General features: G+C 43.1%; 1 protein-coding gene across 1 annotated transcript in view; it reads left to right on the top strand.

Annotated features, from left to right (window-relative positions):
• Positions 1–20,122, top strand: part of USP46 (ubiquitin specific peptidase 46) — a 67,315-nt gene that overhangs the window by 12,022 nt on the left and 35,171 nt on the right. Inside the window, exons 2-3 of the mRNA XM_021670369.2 lie at positions 15,867–15,947; positions 19,147–19,360. Coding sequence (XP_021526044.1) covers positions 15,867–15,947; positions 19,147–19,360 — 295 coding nt within the window. The remainder of the gene's footprint in view (positions 1–15,866; positions 15,948–19,146; positions 19,361–20,122) is intronic.

Raw genomic sequence — 20,122 nt, 5'->3', positions numbered from 1 at the left:
CAGTAACTAGCAGGACATGTTGTAGGTAGTTTCCTAGTCTTTGGTTTTTACAGACAAGGCTGTAAGGAACAACTTTGTTCGTATGTGGGAGTATATTTGTTGACCAACTTCCTAAAAATGGATTTGCATTTGTAACTGTGATGGATTTTGCCAAATTGCCCTCTATCAGCAATATGTGTGACTGGCTGCTTGCAGCCTTACCAAAGGAGTGTGCTACCTAGAAACCTTTTGATCTTTGCCAGTCATAAGAAAGATGGTGTCTTAGTATGTTTTTAGTTTGCATTTCTCTGATTAGAAGTGAGCTTCAGCAGCTATTCACACATTTAGGAAAATAAACTCAATTTTATTTAAGTGCTTTGCTGTTGGTAATTATTTTCAGAGTCTGTAGGGAAGGACCAGTTTTATTGTTATTTTCAATCTGTCTCAGACCAATATTTTTGTAAAATACAATAAAATGGAATAACTAGCAAAATGGAATTAAAAAACCCAAGGAGAAATAAAACGTAAACCTCAATATTTTGTTACTAAACTTGACAGATACAAAATTACTGTATCTGCTCATTTTATCTCCATGTTTTCAGTTTCTGGATGTAGCTCACCACAGAGCGTTTTGAGTAAATCACATTGCTGTAAAGAACGACTTGCTCATATTTTTTCTCCCATTGCTACCCTATTTGAGGGTGGGAGGAGACAGCCCAGAATTTTATATTTTGTATTTCACGATCAGTACATTTCAGAATGTTTTTGTTACATTAGTTGAAAATATCTCTGATGGTATAGTACTGACCCAGGAGGGACTGGTTCCCGAGGGCAGGGTTCCTGCACAAGTGCATTCAGGCACGTTGACTCCTGCGGTGCTCCCCATGCTGTAAGGTGGGATGCAGGTGTTGTGATTTTCACTGGTGAAGACCTTGAGCTTGGATGAGAAGATGGGAGGATGAAACCACCCTATTAATAAGATTTGCAGAGCAGACCTTTATTTGTTCATTCTCACACTGCTATAAAGAACTACCTGAGACTGGGTAATTTATGAAGGAAAGAGGTTTAACTGACTCACAGTTCCAAGGCTTAACAGGAAGCATGACTGGGAGGCTTCAGGAAACTTACAATCATGGTGGACGGTGTTGGGGAAGCAGGCACATCTTACCTTGATGGAGCAGGTGAGACCAAGAGAGAGAGAAAGGAAAGTGCCACACACTTTCAAACAACTGGATCTTGTGAGAACTCGTTCACTGTCATGAGAACAGCAAAGGGGAAGACCACCCCCATGATCCAGTCACCTCCCACCAGGCTCTCCCCCAACACGTGGGAATTACAATTCTAGATGAGATTTGGGTGGTGACACAGAGCCAAATATCAAGGCCTCTTTGACCTGGCGTTTTGCCAGGACCCCAGCCTTCTCTGCTGCCTTTCTGAAAAAAGACGGGAAGTGTATTTATGGTAAAGTAGGAGCTTAGCAGATATCATAATTCAGGCAGTATCTTGGTGGCTTTGTAGAAAAATTGAGTTGAGAATGAAGTTCTTGCTTCTAGCTCACCGACTTCAGTGACTGAGTGTTTTTTCTTTCTCTTCCACCTGCAGCTAGAAAACAGACATGGTCTCAGGATTCTTTGTTCTGCTTTTGACTTGAAGTTTTAGTTTTACATGAGGACATCATTGTGTTATCTCTAAATATATGGAGAATTGTTTTGCCAGCCCAAAGCTGTTTTCTAGATGTTGTTGTTTTGTTTTTTGGAGATTAAGTCTCGCTCTGTTGCCCAGGCTAGAGTGCAGTGGTGCAATCTTGGCTCACTGCAACCTCTGCCTCTTGGGTTTGAACGATTTCCCCTGCCTCAGCCTCCCAAGTAGCTGGGACTACAGGCACATGCCACCACGCCCAACTGCTTTCTAGATGTTCTTTAATGCTCCTTGCTAGAATGACTTGGGATGGTTATGCAGTCAGATATTTGAGTCAGCTTTCTTCAGTGGCAGATGTCTTGGCTTCTGTGTATAATTATTAAATGAAGTCATATTGAGGTGTTTTTCAGAATATTTTTTTATTCAGGATCATATAAGATAGTGGTCCCCAAACTTTTTGGCACCAGGAACAGGTTTTGTGGATGATAATTTTTCCACAAACCTGGGCAGAGCTGGGGATGGTTTTGGGATGAAAGTTCCACCTCAGATTATCAGGCATTAGACTCTCAGAAGGAGTATGCAACCTAGATCTCTCACATGCGCTGTTCACAGTAGGGTTCAGGCTCCTGTGAGAATCAAATGCTGCCTCTGATCTGACAGGAGGTGGAGCTTAGGTGGTAATGCTTGCTCACCTGCTGTGCCGCCTGGTCCCTAACAGGTCACGGAACTGTACCTGGGGGTTGGAGACCCCTGATATAAGACATAGAAGTGACATGCTGTCATGCTGTGGGATGAACATGCCTTTTGACTGCTTTCTTGTTGATGATTGCTTTCCCTGTTAGAGCCTGGAGAGGAGTGGGCTGTTGAAACAGGAGCCAGGGTTATAGAATAATGGTATTAAGATCATAGGTTCACTACTTACCTCTGCCTCACACTAACACTTGACCTTGGCAAGTTAGTTAACCTCGTTTCCTTCAGCTATGACATGGGGATAATGAGTCCTCATGAGTGATTTATCTGGCAGGGAGAGTCACATTCAGTATTGCTCAGTGGGTCAGAGGCTCTGTGGTGACATGTTGCTAACTAAACAGGTCAGGCATTTGTAGCCACTCTGGGTAAGTGCCCAGTGGTTAGGTAATGTGTGACAGCCAGCAGCTAAAGTGGACATGCTCAGAGACAGTTCTGGCTGTCTACCCAATCCTTACGTCGTAGCTAATGAATTACTAAACATGTGAATGAAAATATCTTCTCTCCTGGCTTGTGGTCCAGAGCTCAGACTCAGGAACCGAATTGATGTAGGTTTGAATCCCAAGTCTGCTCTTATTGGCTGAGCGAGCTTGGGGAGGTTCCCTACATTTTTTTCATGTGTAGAATGGGGTTATTAAGAGTAATCTGCCTTAGGTTAGCAGGCAAGATTAAACGAATGTGAAGTTCTCTGAATGAGTGGCACCTACTGCTAACTTTCCCCCTGCTTCCCAAGTTTATTTAATGAGCAAATTTATCAAGTGCCTTCTATACACCAGACATTCTAGTAGGTGCTGGCAAATGCATCAGACCTAGTTGCTGCCCTTATAAAGCTTATGGCCTAGTACAGGGGTTGGTGAGCTTTTCTGTAAATGTCTGGACAGTCAGTGTTTTAGGCTTTGTGGGCTGTAGTGTCTCTATCACAGCTCTGCAACTCTGTTAATATTGTGACAGTAGTTGCCATAAGTAAATGAATGATCATGGCTGTGTTGCAGTAAAACTTTATTTATGACAATTGGCGGGTCATATTCTGCACATGGACTGTAATTTGCAGACCTGTGGTCTAGTGGGAAGATAGATGTTAAATAATTACAGTTATGCTGTTACAGATTGTTCTAAGGGCTGTGGAGGAACAGACAGGATTCTCTGAGAGGGAAGGGTCAGGGAAGGTAGCTTTGGAGAAGTGACATTGAAACCAAATGATGAGGAGAGGAAGCCGGAGGAGGAGATGGAGAGTGCTCCTGGCTGGTCTGTGGGTTCATATCTTTTAAAGGCATAACAGATATTCTGCAGCTTTCTTAGGATTAAGAGAAATAATTTCTTTTCTCTGTTTAATTCATTGCCAGTTCTCTCCTCCCCCACTCCCTCCCTGAAATAACCCAAGAGATAAGCTAGGTTACCAAGAGATAAGCTTTGTTAATATATTAACACATTTTGTTCTGCTTATTTTGGTACTTTCTCTCTCTCCCTTTTCCATTGTTTTTGTTATATTAATTGTCAGTATCCAAGTATTTAGAAGTTAGAGAAGATTGTACGTTATTTCACTATTAGGTATAAAGTGATTTACTCCCTAGAATTCATATTTGCCTTTTGATACAGTTTTCTCTTTTTGCCTTTTAAAAGTTGACATTATTTTCTTTTATTTAGCTAGATCAAAGGTCCACAGTCTTTTGAATTGATTTTGGAAAAAAAGCTGCTTTCCTCTTGACTACATTTCATGTCTCTCCTGACTGCCAACCTCAATTTTATGTTTCCTTTAAACAGGTTGCTAGTACTCTGTAGAGATTCCACAGAAAAGAACTCGTGTGTTCTCATTCTAGAAAATTTCAAGGGGTGCTTCAGAAGGAAGGGGGTTCTCCCAACAACTCTGTGACCTCTTCGGTTTCTTCAGTTCTTTCAGTTCTGTGGTTCCAAGGAGACTCTGCCTCCCCAAGAGTCAGGATTATGTAGTAGTTGGGGGTGCACACACTGGAGCCAGATTGTGTGAGTTCAGACACAATTCCAGTACTTACTAGTTATGTGAACTTGGATAGTTCCCTGCCCTCTCAGTTTCCTTATCTTTAAAATAAGGCCAGTAGCAGCATCTGCCTCATAGAGTTATTGTGAAGATTAAAATGAATGAAATACAGACAAAATCCTTAGAACAGTGATTGTATGCACTCTATGCTATTTATGAGTTCTCTATTATTATTAATTACATTAGAGACACTGGTGGCCATAATTCCTTTCTAATCACCCTTGAATTTGTGATTTTGGTGACTTTCTAAGTCACCCTGTCAGGTGACTTCTGACTCATCCTGAAATCTTGGGCTGAATCACTTCATTTTTGCTTCACTTTCTCCATAAGACTTTAAGGAATGATCTTTGTCATCAGAATTGTGGGCATACTAGTCCTTTAGAAAATAGGTCCTTTATGCACTTTGTACTTTGAAAGCATAGTTGATAATTAGAGTAGCCTTTTGAACCATAGATCTACAAATGTGGTTTTAGCAGCAACATTCACCTCTCCTGTCATCTACTTTGATTCATGGTCTATAATTAATGACTTACTCTCTATGTACTTAGAAATCCTTACATGTTATCTTTGGCCTTTCTTGTGTCCCTTCCTTGTACAAACTTGAAAGAAAGGCTGCATGTCCTAGGATGCAGATAAATGAGCCGCCTTGGAAAGATCTTGGGCAAGTAAGTTTACTTCTCTGGGCCTTCGTGTTTTATTCTGTGGAATGGTCTGGCTCTCCTCAAAGGACACTTCCAGGTCCCTTTGCTTTTATTTCAGTTTTCCCCATATTTTGACAGTGTTCTCATTGGTTTTTATAGACCTTGTAATGCCATTGTTTTGATTATTTCCTCCTTCTGGGCAAGGCCGTCTTCATTCTCCTCCACCCCCCCAACCAAGGAAGAGATGCTAACTTGTTTTCCTTGTAAATTGCTTAAAAACATTTCTTTCTTTATCCATCGCATGCATTTATGATTCATCTGTCCTGGGATTTTGTTATTGTTGTGTTTTGGTAGCACCCCTTGGCAGTCATAGAATTGCTTTCGGGGTGCTTTGATGAGCTGACATTATAGTCTTGTTGGAACTTGTCCCAGCTCAGATGCTATTTTTAATAAAGTTGGCTGTATTGTTTTTCAAAGGTTACCACATTTTTTACTGATGGAAATAAGAACCCTATGTTTCTTACGCTTCCAGACCCTGTGATTTACCCCCCAGGTAGGTACTTTGTTCAGCATCTGGTCATGTAACAATTATTTTTCAGTGCCCCTCATTGCCTTTTGTGTCTTGTGAGGGTGCTAGCAATAGAAGTGCAGTTTCTTGGGTTTGTAACATACTCTACAATTTATACAGTGCTGATTACATTCTCAGTTTTGCTTCATTCTCTCTGCTGCCCTGAGGAATAGTCAGGATGGATATCAGCAGCCCAACCTCTCAGCCAGGAAGCTAAGGCCACAGAGAGGTAAAGTGACTGAAATCAAAGGCATTTCATACTGGTGAAAAACAAATGGCCAAATAACAACCCTGAGGTATTTGCAGAGGGTCTTAGGCAACTGGTCTGCTGGGCATTAGTTTACTAAATTATTCCATTTTCATTAAATTTGTTAAAATTTTAATAAAAAATAATATATGCTGAGCCCTGCAGCGTGCCTGGCTCTGTTCTACATCTGAGGGACACAAGGATGTGGTGGCTCACGCCTGTAATCCCAGAGCACTTTGAGAGGACTAGGAGGGTAGATCACAAGATCAAGAGATCGAGACCATCCTGGCCAACGTGGTGAAACCCCATCTTTGCTAAAAATACAAAAATCAACTGGGCATGGTGGCACGCACCTGTAGTCTCAGCTACTCGGAAGGCTGAGAGGCAGGAGAATCACTTGAACCTGGGAGGCGGAGGTTGCAGTGAGCTGAGATCACACCACTGCACTCTAGCCTAGGTGACAGAGTGAGACTCCATCTCAAAAAATAAAATAAAATAAATAATATTTGCTTTTAGGAAAAAATTCAAAGAGTTAAGAAGATAAAAAGAAAAGCCCCTTCATGACCTCCTCTTCTTCCAGGCCCACTCCCCAATGCTGGGGACCACTGTTATAATATCTCAAGTGTTCTTTCAGAAATTTCCATTAAAATGTAGATGTCAAATACAGTGGCCTGGTCTGCCTTGTTCACCTTGTGTCCCTCAGATGTCAAATAGAGCCAGGCACACCACAGGCTCAGTGTCTGTGGAATCAACCACATTTACGGTATTGTCCTATACATGTTGTTACTCTGTAACATGTTTTTACATATCATTGTATCTTAGGCAAATTTTCATAGCAGTACCTGTAGGGTAACTTTACTTTTTAAAATAGCTATGTGGTATTCCATCATATGGATTACTATAATTATTTAACCAATTCAAGTTATTTTCATTTTTTTTTTCCTGTTACAAACCTTGCTGCAGGGATATGGCTGCTGATTATCCCCTCAGTATCCATTTTTCGGACAGGCACAATGGCTCATACCTGTAATCCCAGCACTTTAGGTGGTCAGGGGGAGAGGATTGCTTGAGCCCAGAAATTTTGAGACCAGCCTGGGCGACACGGCAAGATCCTGACTCTACCAAAAAAAAAAAAAAAAAAAAAGCCAGACATGGTAGCACATGCCTGTAGTACCAGCAACTCGTGAGGCTGAAGTGGGAGGATCACTTGAGCCTGAGAGATTGAGGCTGCAGTGAACTCTATTTGCACCACTGCACTCCAGCCTGGGTAAAAGAGTGAGAACTTGTCTCAAAAAAAAAAAATGAATTTTTCATTTCTAGAGACATTTTACCTGGTCATGGGTGCTCAGGTAAAGACCACCTTTGCCAGGCTCCCTTGCAGCTAGGTGTGGCCACACGACCAGATGAGATTCTGGCTAGCGGAATTGTGAGCAAAAGTAATGTGTGCACCTGGCAGGAGCATCCTTGAAAGGGGAGGACCCGTCCTTTCCCATTTTTTCTGCTTCCCCCGGCAGAGGTCATTTGATGGTAGGAGCTAGAGTAGCCATATTGGTTCCAAAGATAGAAGTTGGCTTTTGAGGATGACAGAGCAACAAGAGGAAAGGACCCCGAGTTCCCATCACCGCAGAGCTGCTGTATCAGGCCCGTGCTGCATCCTCCTGCACACTTATATGAGAGAAAAATAAATTTCCGTCTTGCTTGAGCCACACTTATATTATTTGGGTCTTTTTATGGCCTTTATCTCTTTTTCCACCTGTGTGAAAATATAGTAGAATAAGAAAAGCCAAATTGCAAATTGCAGGGTTGAAGGATATGGACATTTAAAACTTTGATGCTACAGCTTAATCTGTAAGCAGTTATCATCATCATGATCATCATCATCATCTCATGAAACATTCCCTGTCATATCTGTGTTCTTTTATTATGCAAACATTTACATTTAACATATTTAAGCCCTGAGTCTGTTAAGGGTGCACAAAGATTCACGTTACCAATGAAAAATGCTGGCATGTGAAGCGTTTGGTTCCAAATGTCAATATCAGTGACATTCTGTATCCATGGAAACCAATTCTTAGACGATGTGTCTATAAAAGTGAAGGGAGAATGGGGAAGTGGTGGAGAGTACTGCTTATGCCTCACTGAACAGTACATAGGGAGAGCATGAACATACATTTCCAAATTATGCACATGGAAGCTACCCAGACAGCCCTACCCACCCCTGTCCATGCATGCATTCATCCAGCCATCCGTCCATCCAGCAGATATTATGGGGCTACTGTGTGCTGGCCACTGAGAATGCAGTACTGAGCAGGTCAGACACATTCTTTGCTCCCATAAGCAATATATATATACACACACACACAAAATTATATATATATATATATGTATAAAATAAATTATATATATAAATTCTATGTAAATTATATAATTTAGAGCATTGGACAGGGGTTAATAATCATGTCAATAACAACTGGAATATATAAGGGAGACATACAAGATGCTATGAGTGGGGAGTGGAGCTTGGGGAGGGGTATAATACTTTCTTATTGCTGGTGTAAAAATTACCACAAACTTAGTCGCTTAAAAAGACACAAATATAAACTGGGCATGGTGGCTTACGCCTGTAATCCCAGCACTTTGGGAGGCTGAGGCAGGCAGATCAACGAGGTCAGGGGTTCGAGACCAGCCTGACCAACATGGTGAAACCCCGTTTGTACTTAAAAATACAAAAATTAGCTGGGTGTGGTGGCGGGCACCTGTAATCCTGGCTACTTGGGGGGCTGAGGCAGGAGAATTGCTTGAACCCTGGAGGTGGAGGTTGCGAAGGGCCGAGAGCACGCCATTGCATTCCAGCCTGGGTGACAGAGCGAGACTCTGTCTCAAAAAGAAAAAAAGAAAAGACATAAATATATTATCTCACAGTTCTGGAGGTCACAAGTCTTAAAATCAAGGTGCAGCAGGACTGTACACCTTCCCGAGGCTCTAGGGGAGAATCTATTTCCTTGCCTTTTCCAGTTTGTAGAGGCTGCCTGCATTCCTTGGCTCATGGCTCCTTCCCTCTTCAAGGCCAGCAGCATGGCATCTTCAGTCTCTACGTCTGACCTCTGTCTGTTGTCACTGCCTCTCACTGACTCTGACCTTCCTGCCTCCCTCTCTTGAAGTCACTTGTGATTACACTGGGTCTCCCGGGATAATCCAGGATAATCTCCTCATATCAAGGTTCTTAATTATTTAATCATATCTGCAAAGTCCCTTTTGCCACATAAGGTAACATCGTCATGGGTTTTAGGGATGAGGGCCTGGACACCTTTGGGAGGGGCAGTATTCTCTCTGTCACAGAGGCTGATTTAACCTAGGGGTGCCAGTGTAGAATTCCTCCGGGAGCTGACTTTAAGCTGGCCTTGCAGGATGCTGGGACACAGGCATCTGAAGAAGCAAGGAAGGAGGAGCACTCAGACGGTGAGCTCGGTGTGGCTGAGGTACCGGAGAACAGCAGGAAGACCACTGGAGGATTTTAAGCAGATTTGTATTTAAAAAGAGCACTTTTTTGTCCGCAGCATTAATATTTGGGTTAGAGGTAGGTAAGGTGGGTGGTAGAGGCCATTCAGGAGGTGGTTGTAATTCAGATGAGAGATCTGGCAGTCTGGCCTAGCTGGTGACAGTAGAGTAAAAGAGAAGCACATGGGATCCAGAGATTTAAGGAGGAGAAGGCAACAGGACAGTGATGGATGGGCAGGGAGTGCAGAGGATGATGTCGGCATAACCTGTAAGTTTCTGGCATGAGCAAGAAGAGGAGGGTATTGTCCTTTTCTGAGCAGGGAAACACCAGATAACTGAAAAATCTTGTTTTAAGTAGATTGATTTTGAGATCCTGTAAGACAAGTAAGTGGATTTGCCAGTATTCATTCAGTCTGGAGCTCAGAAGTGAGGTTTCCAAGCTGCCAGGAAAAAGTTGGAAATGATTGGCATGTAGCGGCTGATTGTAGCCATGTGAGTGGTTCCTGGCCTGGGCCTGGGAGAGGGTGGAGGGCCCCGGACAGGCCCTGGAAAAAGCCAGCCACCTATAAGTGCCATGGAGTTTGCCAGATTTGAAACTCAACAGGGGCAAAGTGAGGGTAGAGCCCAGAAGGGGCTTTTTGAGGAGTGCTTTGGAGATGAGGAAGTAGAGACAAGTCTTAAGATTTTATTATGAGGGTGGGTATGGCAGCTCATATCTGTTATCCCTGCACTTTGGGAGGCCAAGGTGGGCGGATCGCTTGAGCCTAGGGGTTTGAGACCAGCATCGGCAACATGATAAAACCCTGTCTCTACAAAAAATACAAAGATAATCTGGGTGCGAGGGTATGCACCTGTAGTCCCAGCTTCTTGGAATGCTGAGGTGGGAGGATCACTTGAGCCTGGGAGGTCAAGACCACAGTGAGCCGAGATCACGCCACGGCACTGCAGTCTGGGCAAGAAAGTGAGACCCTGTTTCATAAAAAAGAAAAAAATGATTTTATTATGGAACACATGAGACATTTTGTATTAATTTCCTATTGCTGTAACAAATTACCATTAACTTAGTGTCTTAAACAGTATACATTTATGATCTTACAGTTCTGGAGGTCAGAAGTCTGAAATGGGTCTCACTGGGCTAAAATCAAGGTGGTGCCAGGCTGTGCTCTTCCAGGAGGCTGTAAAGAGACCCATTTCCTTGCCTTTCCTGGTTTCCAGAGGCTACCTGCTTTGCTTGCCTCTGGCCTCTCCTTCCATCTTCAAAGCCAGCTAGGGTGAGCTGAGACACCTCACACATTGCCTCACTCTGATCTCTTCTGCTTCTGTCTCCCACTTGGAAGGACCCTTGAGATTGATCCTATTGGGCCTATCTGAAGAATCCAGGACAATCTCCCTATTGTAAGGTCACTGGATTAGCAAATTAATTCTATCTACAGCCTGAATTTCCCTTTGCCATGTCAGGTTGTGTATTCTTTAGTTCTGGAAATTAGGGGGACTATGATTCCACCTATATACATATACGTGAAAAATAAACAGAATAGCACAGTGAGCCCCCACACACCCATCACTCAACTTCAACAACACAGCTTTATCCCCCCCACCCCTACTTCTCCCCACCTCACCACCAGATTGTTTGGAACACATCTTAGAAATGATCTGATTCATCTGCAAATGTTTCAGAATAAACAGTTGTTTAAGAAAGTTTAGCTCTGAGGGGGAAGTAAGGAAGAGCTGGTAACTGGGGGTGATGTCTGGGGCAGTGTGGGTGTGTGTATTTTTGATATGGGAGATGCCGAAGCATATTTAAATGCTGATGGGAAGGATCTGGTAGAGGTGGAGAGCTTGCCCTTGGACAAGAGAGACATCTCTGTCATTAGCAAGGGAGAGGCACATAGGAAGTTGAGGGAGTCCCTGTCTCATGGGTAATTTTTTTTTATCAGAAGGATCAAGGGGATGGTGAGGTTTTGAGGAACTTGGGGACAGTTAGAAGTGAGCACTGTGGAGTGGAGAGTGAATGCATTGGAGACACACTGGAATGTGGTACCTGTTGACGGTCCCTTGAAATAGGGGCATTCCAGTGAATCGAGTCAGCTTGGTTGTTGGACTTTTTTTCCCTCTAGGATTACACATTTGTCTGGAGGTATGTTCAGAGAGGAAAATGATTGGTTCACACTGGCTTGGCTTTTTTTGCCAGATTGAGTATGGCCAAAGGGTAGGGTGAGGGCTGTTTAGAGGAGCAGCTGGATCTGTGATCTGTAGACTCAAAGCTGAATGAGAAAGTAGAGGACTAGTGGTTCTGGAGAGGTGTTGGTGTGGCTGTGATGACGGGCTTAAAAGAAGGCAGTGGCAGCATCACCTGTGGGGTGTAAGGAGGCAAAAAGAAGCAGCAGCCGCCAGCTGACAGCTGAATTTGGGCAGACTGTGGGCAGCTGCATTTGAGGAATTCAGGGTGATGTCCAGATCCAGGGTGTCTATGGGAGTGGGTAGCTGAAGTGGAATGGAATTTTAAAAAGTGGAGTGGAATAAAAGACAATCGAAAAATAGGACATCAAGTTGCTGCGAGAGCATGCGTGGGATGGCTCATCCATCCACGTGGGTGTTGAAACCACCTGGGTGATAGCAAGAGTTGCAGTATAGTTGTAGGTCTTCCATGAGTTGGGTCAGCCAAGATGAGGGGCAAGGAAGGAGCTTCGCAGTGGTGGGAGGCATAGGCCTTAGAAAGGGAGATGTTTTGGCCGGGCACAGTGCCTCACACCTGTAATCTCAGCACTTTGGGAGGCCAAGGCAGGTGGATCACTTGAGATCAGGAGTTCGAGACCAGCCTGGCCAACATGGTGAAACTCTGTCTCTACTAAAAATAGAAAAAGTAGCTGGGCATGGTGGCAGGCGCCCGTAATCCCAGCTACTCAGGAGGCTGAGGCAGGAGAATTGCTTGAACCCAGGAGGTGGAGGTTGCAGTGAGCTGAGATCAAGCCACTGCATTTCAGCCTGGGGACAGCAAGACTGCATCTCAAAAGAAAAAAAAAGAAAGGGACATGTTTTTACAAGAGGGTGAGGGTGTGTCATAGTCTAGAAGTAGCACCAAGGATCAGGGCCCAGCCAACTTCTCCTCATGACCCTTCCAGACCCAAGCCAGCTCAACCTGAGGGGTGGTGAGGAAGTGTTGGCCTCAGAGTAGAGCCAGGTTTCACTGAAGGCACAGGGAGCTCACTTTGATTTTTCACTGTGCTGTGCTGTGCTGTGCTGTACTGTGCTGTGCTGTGCTGTGCTGTACTGTGCTGTGGTGCACCCAGCCTCCTGCCTGAGTGGGCCTGATCTCTGTCTCCAGCATATTTCTCTTGAACCCTGGCCCCTGGGTTGTCACCCTTAGCTACCTCTAGGTTCCCACCTCCCAAAATGGGAAAATATTAAAATAGGTAGAAAAAAACAAACCAAACCTAAGAATTTTCAGATAGCAAAAATCATGGATTAACTTGAATATGTTCCTCCCTCATAAAGAAAGATTTAATGAGATCTGTCTCCATGTGCTATACTTTTATATCTGACATTCCTCCTGGGCTATAAGCCATATATCCTAATTTTGCTTGAAAACGGCTATGGGGGTATATTTAATATGCATTATTTACATTGATTTATGCTTGAGATATAACTATTGAACATTTTTAGTGATTTTTGTCTATATGATAAAGTCTTGCCATAATTTGATGTGTTGTTTCAAAAATTCAGCCTTGTATATAGTCACATTATTGTGAAGGCAATGAGCACTCCCCAGCTCCCCCATACTAATGAAAAGACATGGAAACTATCTTACATGCAAACGACCCTGAACTGTAAGTCTCAGATGACAGGAAAGGGAGTTGTTAGTTTGGTCAGCAGTATCAGGGCCCTAGGAAACAAGTGAGAGTGAAGGATGTTATGATGAAGGGAGGCTGCATGTCATTTCTACTATGGTTTTGTGGTCCAAGTAGGGTCATTTTGCATTTAATGTTTGCTTAGGGACAAGTGGCCATTTTGACTGGTTCTCAGTTATGTTTTGGCCATTACTTCCTGTGAGAGGAGATGCCAGTTGTGACTCCAAAATAAGTAGTCACAGCAGATCAATTTTTTTAAAATAAAACTTTTTCTTTTTTTTTTTTTGAGACAGGGTCTCATTCTGTTGCCCTGGAGGGTAGTGGTGCCATCTCAGTTCACTGCAGCCTCTGCCTTCTCAGGCTCAGGTGACCCTTCCAGCTCAGCCTCTGGAGGAGCTGGGATTACAGGTTTGTGCCACCACATTCCACTAAGTTTTGTATTTTTTGTAGAGACAGGGTTTCACCATGTTGCCCAGGCTGGTCTTGATCTCCTAGGGCTCAAGGGATCCACCCACCTCTGCCTCCCAAAGTGCTGGGATTACAGGTGTGAGCCACCATGCCCAGCCAAAACTTTTTTCTTATTCATTTAAAAATACCTGTCTCTCAAATCTTTGAGTTTCTGTGAGGTGTTAATCTTCCATGATGGCCTGCAAAGGTAGACAGAGCCTTCTCTGGAATGATGTTAGAGTCCATGGTACAAATGGAGCCTGATCTTACCCACTTCCCGAACTACTTACCTTATTGGACTGAACTTGGGTCACTTTTCCTAATTCTAGAAGACTGTCCAGGTCTTAGGGAGTGATGATAATCAGTTGCCAGTAACTGACCCATAGTGGGGCTTAACGGAAGGTTTAATAGTAGAATTGCTCTGTGCAGCATTTGCTTATGATCGTGGACTCTCAAGTCTTCCTCTTGAGTTCGGATCCTAGCTCTACCACTTACAGTGGATCCTGGGTGGATTCTTCAATGCTTCTGAGTCTTAAGTTCCTTGTCCTTATCTCACAGGATTGTTGTGAGCATAAATAGCACAGAGTCTGTGGCACATAGTAGGTGTACCCAGTAGCTGTTATGTTGGATTGTCATGCACTTACCAATTTGATGCATTTGGGAATGGTTAGGTTTTAGATTATATTTCTCCACTATTTACAATATTTTTTGGACATTTGCTTTCTCAGTAAGGCCTTCCCTGACCACTCTTTTTAAAGGTGCAGGCTGGGTATGGTGGCTCACACCTGTAATCTCAGCACTTTGGGAGGCTGACGTGGGAGGATTGCTTGAGGCCAAGAGTTTGAGACCAGACTGGACAACATAATGAGACCCTGTCTCTACCAAAAATAAAAAAATTAGCTGGGCATACAGCTAATTTTTTTAAAAAAGTGGAGTGGTATGCACTACAGGTGGTATGCACCTGTAGTCCCAGCTACTCAGGAGACTGAGGTAGGAGAAGCACTTGAGCCCAGGAATTTGAGGTTACAATAAGCCATAATCATGCCACTGCACTCCAGCCTGGGTGATTAAGACTGGCTCAAAAAATAAAATGAAATAAAAAAATAAACGTGCCCCTGTCCACCCTCTACAGCCTGCATGTCTGTCCCCAATCCTTACTCCTTGTCTTCCCCATCCCTATTTCTTACTTTTTCTCCATTGCACTATTTTTATCCTTCCTTCCTTCCTTCCTTCTTCCTCCCCTCCCCCCTCCCATCCCCTCCCCTTTCCTCTCCATTGCACTCCAGCCTGGGTGATTAAAACTCTGTCTCAAAAAATAAAATAAAAGAGAAGAGGAGAGGAGAGGGGACAGGAGGGAAGAGGAGGGGGAGGGGAGGGGAGTCTCATCTGTCACCCAGGCTGGAGTGCAGTGGCACAATCTCAGCTCACTACAACCTCCGGCCCCCAGATTCAAGCGATTCTCATGTCTCAGCCTCTCTAGTGGCTAGGATTACATATGCCTGCCACCACGCCCAGCTAATTTTTATATTTTTTGTAGAGGCAGGATTTCACCATGTTGACCAGGCTGGTTTTGAACTCGTGACCTCAAGTGATCTGCCTGCCTTGGTCTCCCAAAGTGTTGGGATTACAGGTGTGAGTCACTGCGCCCAGCTCCTGCAATATTATTTTTAAATAAACTGTCCAACACACTACTTTTCCTTTCAGTCTGTCTTCATCTGCCAAAATATGAACTTCATGAGAGCAGGCGTCATGTGTGTTTAGTTCACCGTTCTGTTATCCATGCCCAGACCTGGAGAACAGTGTCTGGCTTAGTGGGTGCTCAGTAAATCTTTATTAGAATGAAGAAATTGACTTTGATAGTGGTAATATGATTCAGTATGCCATCAAATGTTACAAAAGCTGCTGCAGCTGTCTGAAATGCCTGTGTTTTATTCAGAAGTTCTTGGGGATTATTTGTTCACTTGCCTGTCTCAGACTTCCTTTTCTAATTGGAATATAATTGAAGCCAAGTAGAACAGGTTTGAGGGGATGAATAAGTTGAATGAGGAGAAGTAGTTAAGAATGACATTATTAACTACTCATCTGCTTTACTTCTGACACCTTTTCCTTCAGCACCAACATCACCAAATACCTTGTTGACCAGGGGGGATGCTTGTCTCAATGGTAGATTCTTTTAAGTATGATTTTACTTGCTTGTCTGTTTTACATGCAACACAACTTTGCTGTTTTTCTCTTTTAGGGCACCAATGCCTCTGCTCTGGAAAAAGACATTGGCCCAGAGCAGTTTCCAATCAATGAACACTATTTCGGATTGGTCAATGTAAGTATGTAAAATGTATTATTTTCATCAAATGTTTTAGAGTATGTGAAGCAACTCCACTTTAAGTGCATTTTTATCGTTACCAATTTTTGAATGATTAGTCATGCTCCTTAGTTAGTAGAATGCCAGTGTTGGGGAGGGCCAGTTTAACCTATTTTTGAAAGTATGAGTTGTCCCAGCAAAAAACATTTAATTATTGCATTTTGGGTCAAATTTATACTTTTGTCCCTGTCCTTTAAGGAATTTCCTTTGGACACATAACTTTCATAATAATATCATTAGTCTTTGTAGTCAAATCTGCCTTTTTTTTTTTTGAGATGGAGTCTTGCTCTGTTGCCCAGACTGGAGTGCAGTGGGGCAATCTTGGCTCACTGCAACCTCTACCTCCCAGGTTCAAGTGATTGTCCTGCCTCAGCCTCCTGAGTGGCTGGGATTACAGGCATGCACCACCATGCCCTGCTAATTTTTTGTATTTTTAGTAGAGATGGGGTTTTGCCATGTTGGCCAGGCTGGTCCCAAACTCCAGACCTCAGGTGATCCACCTGCCTCAGCCTGACAAAGTGTGGGGATTACAGGCGTGAGCCATCGTTCCAGGCCCCAAATCTGCTCTGACATGTTCTTTCTGTGTTGTCTGGATGAACTGTTCAGCCAGTCTTTGTTTAAGTATGCATTGGTACAACCAGAGTTTTAAAAATGTTACCAGCACATTGCCAATATATTTCTTTAACAGTGTGACTTGGTGATATACCAGCTAGACAGGCTGTGGGGGTAAAACTGGGACCATTTTATCTCAGAATTCCTGGCCTCATTTTTCTTGTGCTCAGCAGTAACTTCCTTGTAGAAGGCTGAACCCAGCAGCTCTGCTTCCTTGGTAGGTTGATGACAATGGAGTAGTAAGGCATTAGAGGCGGCATGTCCTCCACCCTCATGAGCTTTCTTCCTCACCTGATCCTTTTCCTTTGGGATATAGGTGTTAAGTGACATCAAATATTAACTTATAAACAACTGGTTTTCTGAATAATTATACTGAGCATAGTCTGTCAGCGCCCAGGTGTGGTAAGTAGTAATCTCCCCTGGGAAAGCTGGAAATATTCTCTGAGAGTAAACACTGTCCGTGATAGAATGAGAATATGGGCTTCAGTGTAATACAGAACTTGGTTTGAATTCTGCCTGTGCTACTCCCTAGCTCGTGTGATCTCGGGCAAGTTACTTGCTCTCTCTGAGCCTCCATTTCCCCATCTTACAGATGGGGATCATAATGGTTTCTACCCTTTGGGTGATAGTGAAGGGTAAATGAGAGCTCCTATTTATTTATTTATTTATTTATTTATTTTGAGACGGAGTCTCACTCTGTCTCCCAGGCTGGAGTGCAGTGGTGTGATCTTGGCTCACCACAACCTCTGCCTCCTGGCTTCAAGTGATTCTCCTGCCTCAGCCTCCTGAGTAGCTGGACTATAGGCATGTGCCACCACGCCTGGCTAATTTTTTTGTGTATTTTTAGTAGAGATGGGGTTTCACCGTGTTAGCCAGGATGGTCTCAATCTCCTGACCTGGTGATCTACCCGCCTCAGCCTTCCAAAGTGCTGGGATCACAGGCATGAGCCACCATGCCCAGCTGAGAGCTCCTCTTTAAAACCCTGGCATGAAGCTGAGGCACACTGTGGACACTCAGTAAATGTTAGTTCCTTTCCCTTCCTAGGAGTTGTCCACTGAATTGGGGCCAAGTGTTACTGAAGGGTGTCTGGGAAAGGTGAGATACTGATAGAAAAGAATGGAAGGAGGAAAGCTAAGTCCTGGAATATAGGGCATTGTGTTGGTGAAATACTGACTTATAATTTTAAAACAAACTTTTTAGCCATCGTGCACAGGCCTCTGCTTAGCCCTGTGAAGAGAGTTATTCAAGGCATGGGAATTCTGCCCTGGCTAAGAAAAATACAAATGTAGATTGTGGAGAAAAGAAAAAAAAGAATTAAGGCCCTTTCCTAGTTTGTGTAAGGATTGTGAGATCTGTGTTTATTAATAGCTTCATTTATGTTCCCTTTGAATGGTAAGTTATGAAAGTTCCAGCTTCTCTGTACAAAGAGGTTTGTCTCCTGTTACATAATTGTGTCAAAGTAGATTAAAATATAAAAATAGGAAGCCTTCTATCTTAGCATACATAGAAATGTCATGTTAAGTATGGCAGAGCATCTGTCTCGCTCTTGGGTAAACGACACACAAGCCAACAACCAGTTTTGAGAAGGTGTTCATGTTCTATTTTAATCTTACATAGCATTTTGTAATCTGTGTTATTAATCTCGTTAGTTATTTCTTTAGAATTTTTTTCTTTAAATTTTATTGCACACAACAAATTCTAAAGTGATAGTCTCAGTTATATTCTTCTATAGAGGTGGTCTTGCAGTCAGTTGAAAATCAGTGAGACCTTTTTCCTCTTTAATCATCATCTCAGTATCTATGCTTTGTGAGAGGTATAAAATGTGACTGGATGGGCCCTAGTGTGATTGCAGGCTAGGAACTTAGGTGGTATTGTATTGGCACAATTGCTGCCTTGGCAGAAGCAAGATCAAGGGCCATGTAGAAGTCCAGAGGGTGCGAAGCTGGGAGAGTGACATGAGGAGGCATTTTTTTTGCCTGCGTTGCTCAGGGTTAAGTGAGGAAATGTGGTCTGAGCCAGTGGGCAGGAGCACTGGAATACTGAGAAGGGAAAACCAGCCCCCGTTCAGCTTTGACTGTTTCAGCCAAGCAAGTGGTTCCTAATTACTGCATTTCTCTTTGATTCATATTTTTATTTTCCCTGTCGTGGGAGTTTTGATGTGTTACAATGTGCATCTTTTATTTAGCCAGCTGTTTTCCTGGGTCTCCACATTATGTAGATTTTTTTTTCTTTCTCTCTCTCTTTTTAAGCACCAGCAGGTCTCATTAGATTCTTTATTGAGGCAGAGTGCTTATTATCATTTTAGAGACTTTGATGGGCTAGAGAAGCACCAGAATGATGTGCATTTTTCTTCACTTCTCTCTTGATCAGATGGTCACTGGTGTTTAGAGTAGTTAACTAGTTTTCTAATATGGTGAGCTGGACTCCAATATAGGGACAGCTGGGCCAGTTCATAGAGCAGGGACCTGCTCACCCTCACCACTTATTCCAGAGGTGGCTTGTCCCCAGGCGATGACTTGAACCATCCCTGTTGTTCTTTGGCAGTTTGGAAACACATGCTACTGTAACTCCGTGCTTCAGGCGTTGTACTTCTGCCGGCCGTTCCGGGAGAATGTGTTGGCATACAAGGCCCAGCAAAAGAAGAAGGAAAACTTGCTGACGTGCCTGGCGGACCTTTTCCACAGCATTGCCACGCAGAAGAAGAAGGTTGGCGTCATCCCACCAAAGAAGTTCATTTCAAGGCTGAGAAAAGAGAATGGTGAGTAGTATGCATTATAATGTGTTTAAGGCTCTGAAATAAGGAGAATTGACGGTTCTAGCTCTTCTCAAAAGCACGAGCTGGGATTTTTTTGAAAAGGGAAAATAAGCATGGTCAACTACTCAGTGTTATTTTTTAAGAAACAACATTTCTTCTCTACCCATTAGACATAAAACAAAACTGGATTAGAAACATGCTTAAACATGCACATTTATCCTCCCAGTTTAGAATGACCTTTTTATTTGCTCCATTCTGAGCAGGATCATGTAAGAGGAAAAAGTGTCCAAGGCAGCCTTCCGAGTGGGATACTCATTGTGATAATTGAATAAAATAGTACTGGCTTAAAAGCTTATCATAAGTGATTAAAATAAGTGCCTATTATCTAATCAGAGCCTCTGCTGTTTTAAATATGATGCCTCTGAATTTCATTTGGCTAAGGTAATTGAAGGCTGTCAAATTGATTGCTTTATATGATTTTTAAAAGTCCTAATTTTCCTCGTTTTTCTATCTTCTGCTTTTAGAGGATTGTTGGGAGAAACTAGGTGTGTATTCCAGAAGTTTTGTATGAGCAGTTTACTATAAAAGTATTTGTTACAGCAATTGCTATTTATCTTAGATTCACACTTACTCCACCAGATGTGCCTGGTTAATCAGGTATTTGTTTTATAAAGTCTTGTTGAACTTGATTGCTGTCTTTTGAAGTTACAGTTTATACATATCAGAATAAAAATTAATTTGAGTGGAGAAGGAAGCAGAGCACTC

This window comes from Aotus nancymaae, unplaced genomic scaffold (assembly GCF_030222135.1).
Source record: "Aotus nancymaae isolate 86718 unplaced genomic scaffold, 86718_ANA_hifiasm-v0.15.2.pri h1tg000006l, whole genome shotgun sequence".
Lineage (NCBI taxonomy): Eukaryota > Metazoa > Chordata > Mammalia > Primates > Aotidae > Aotus > Aotus nancymaae.
Note: the sequence above shows the minus strand (reverse complement) of the source record. Positions and strands in the feature narration are given on the sequence as shown.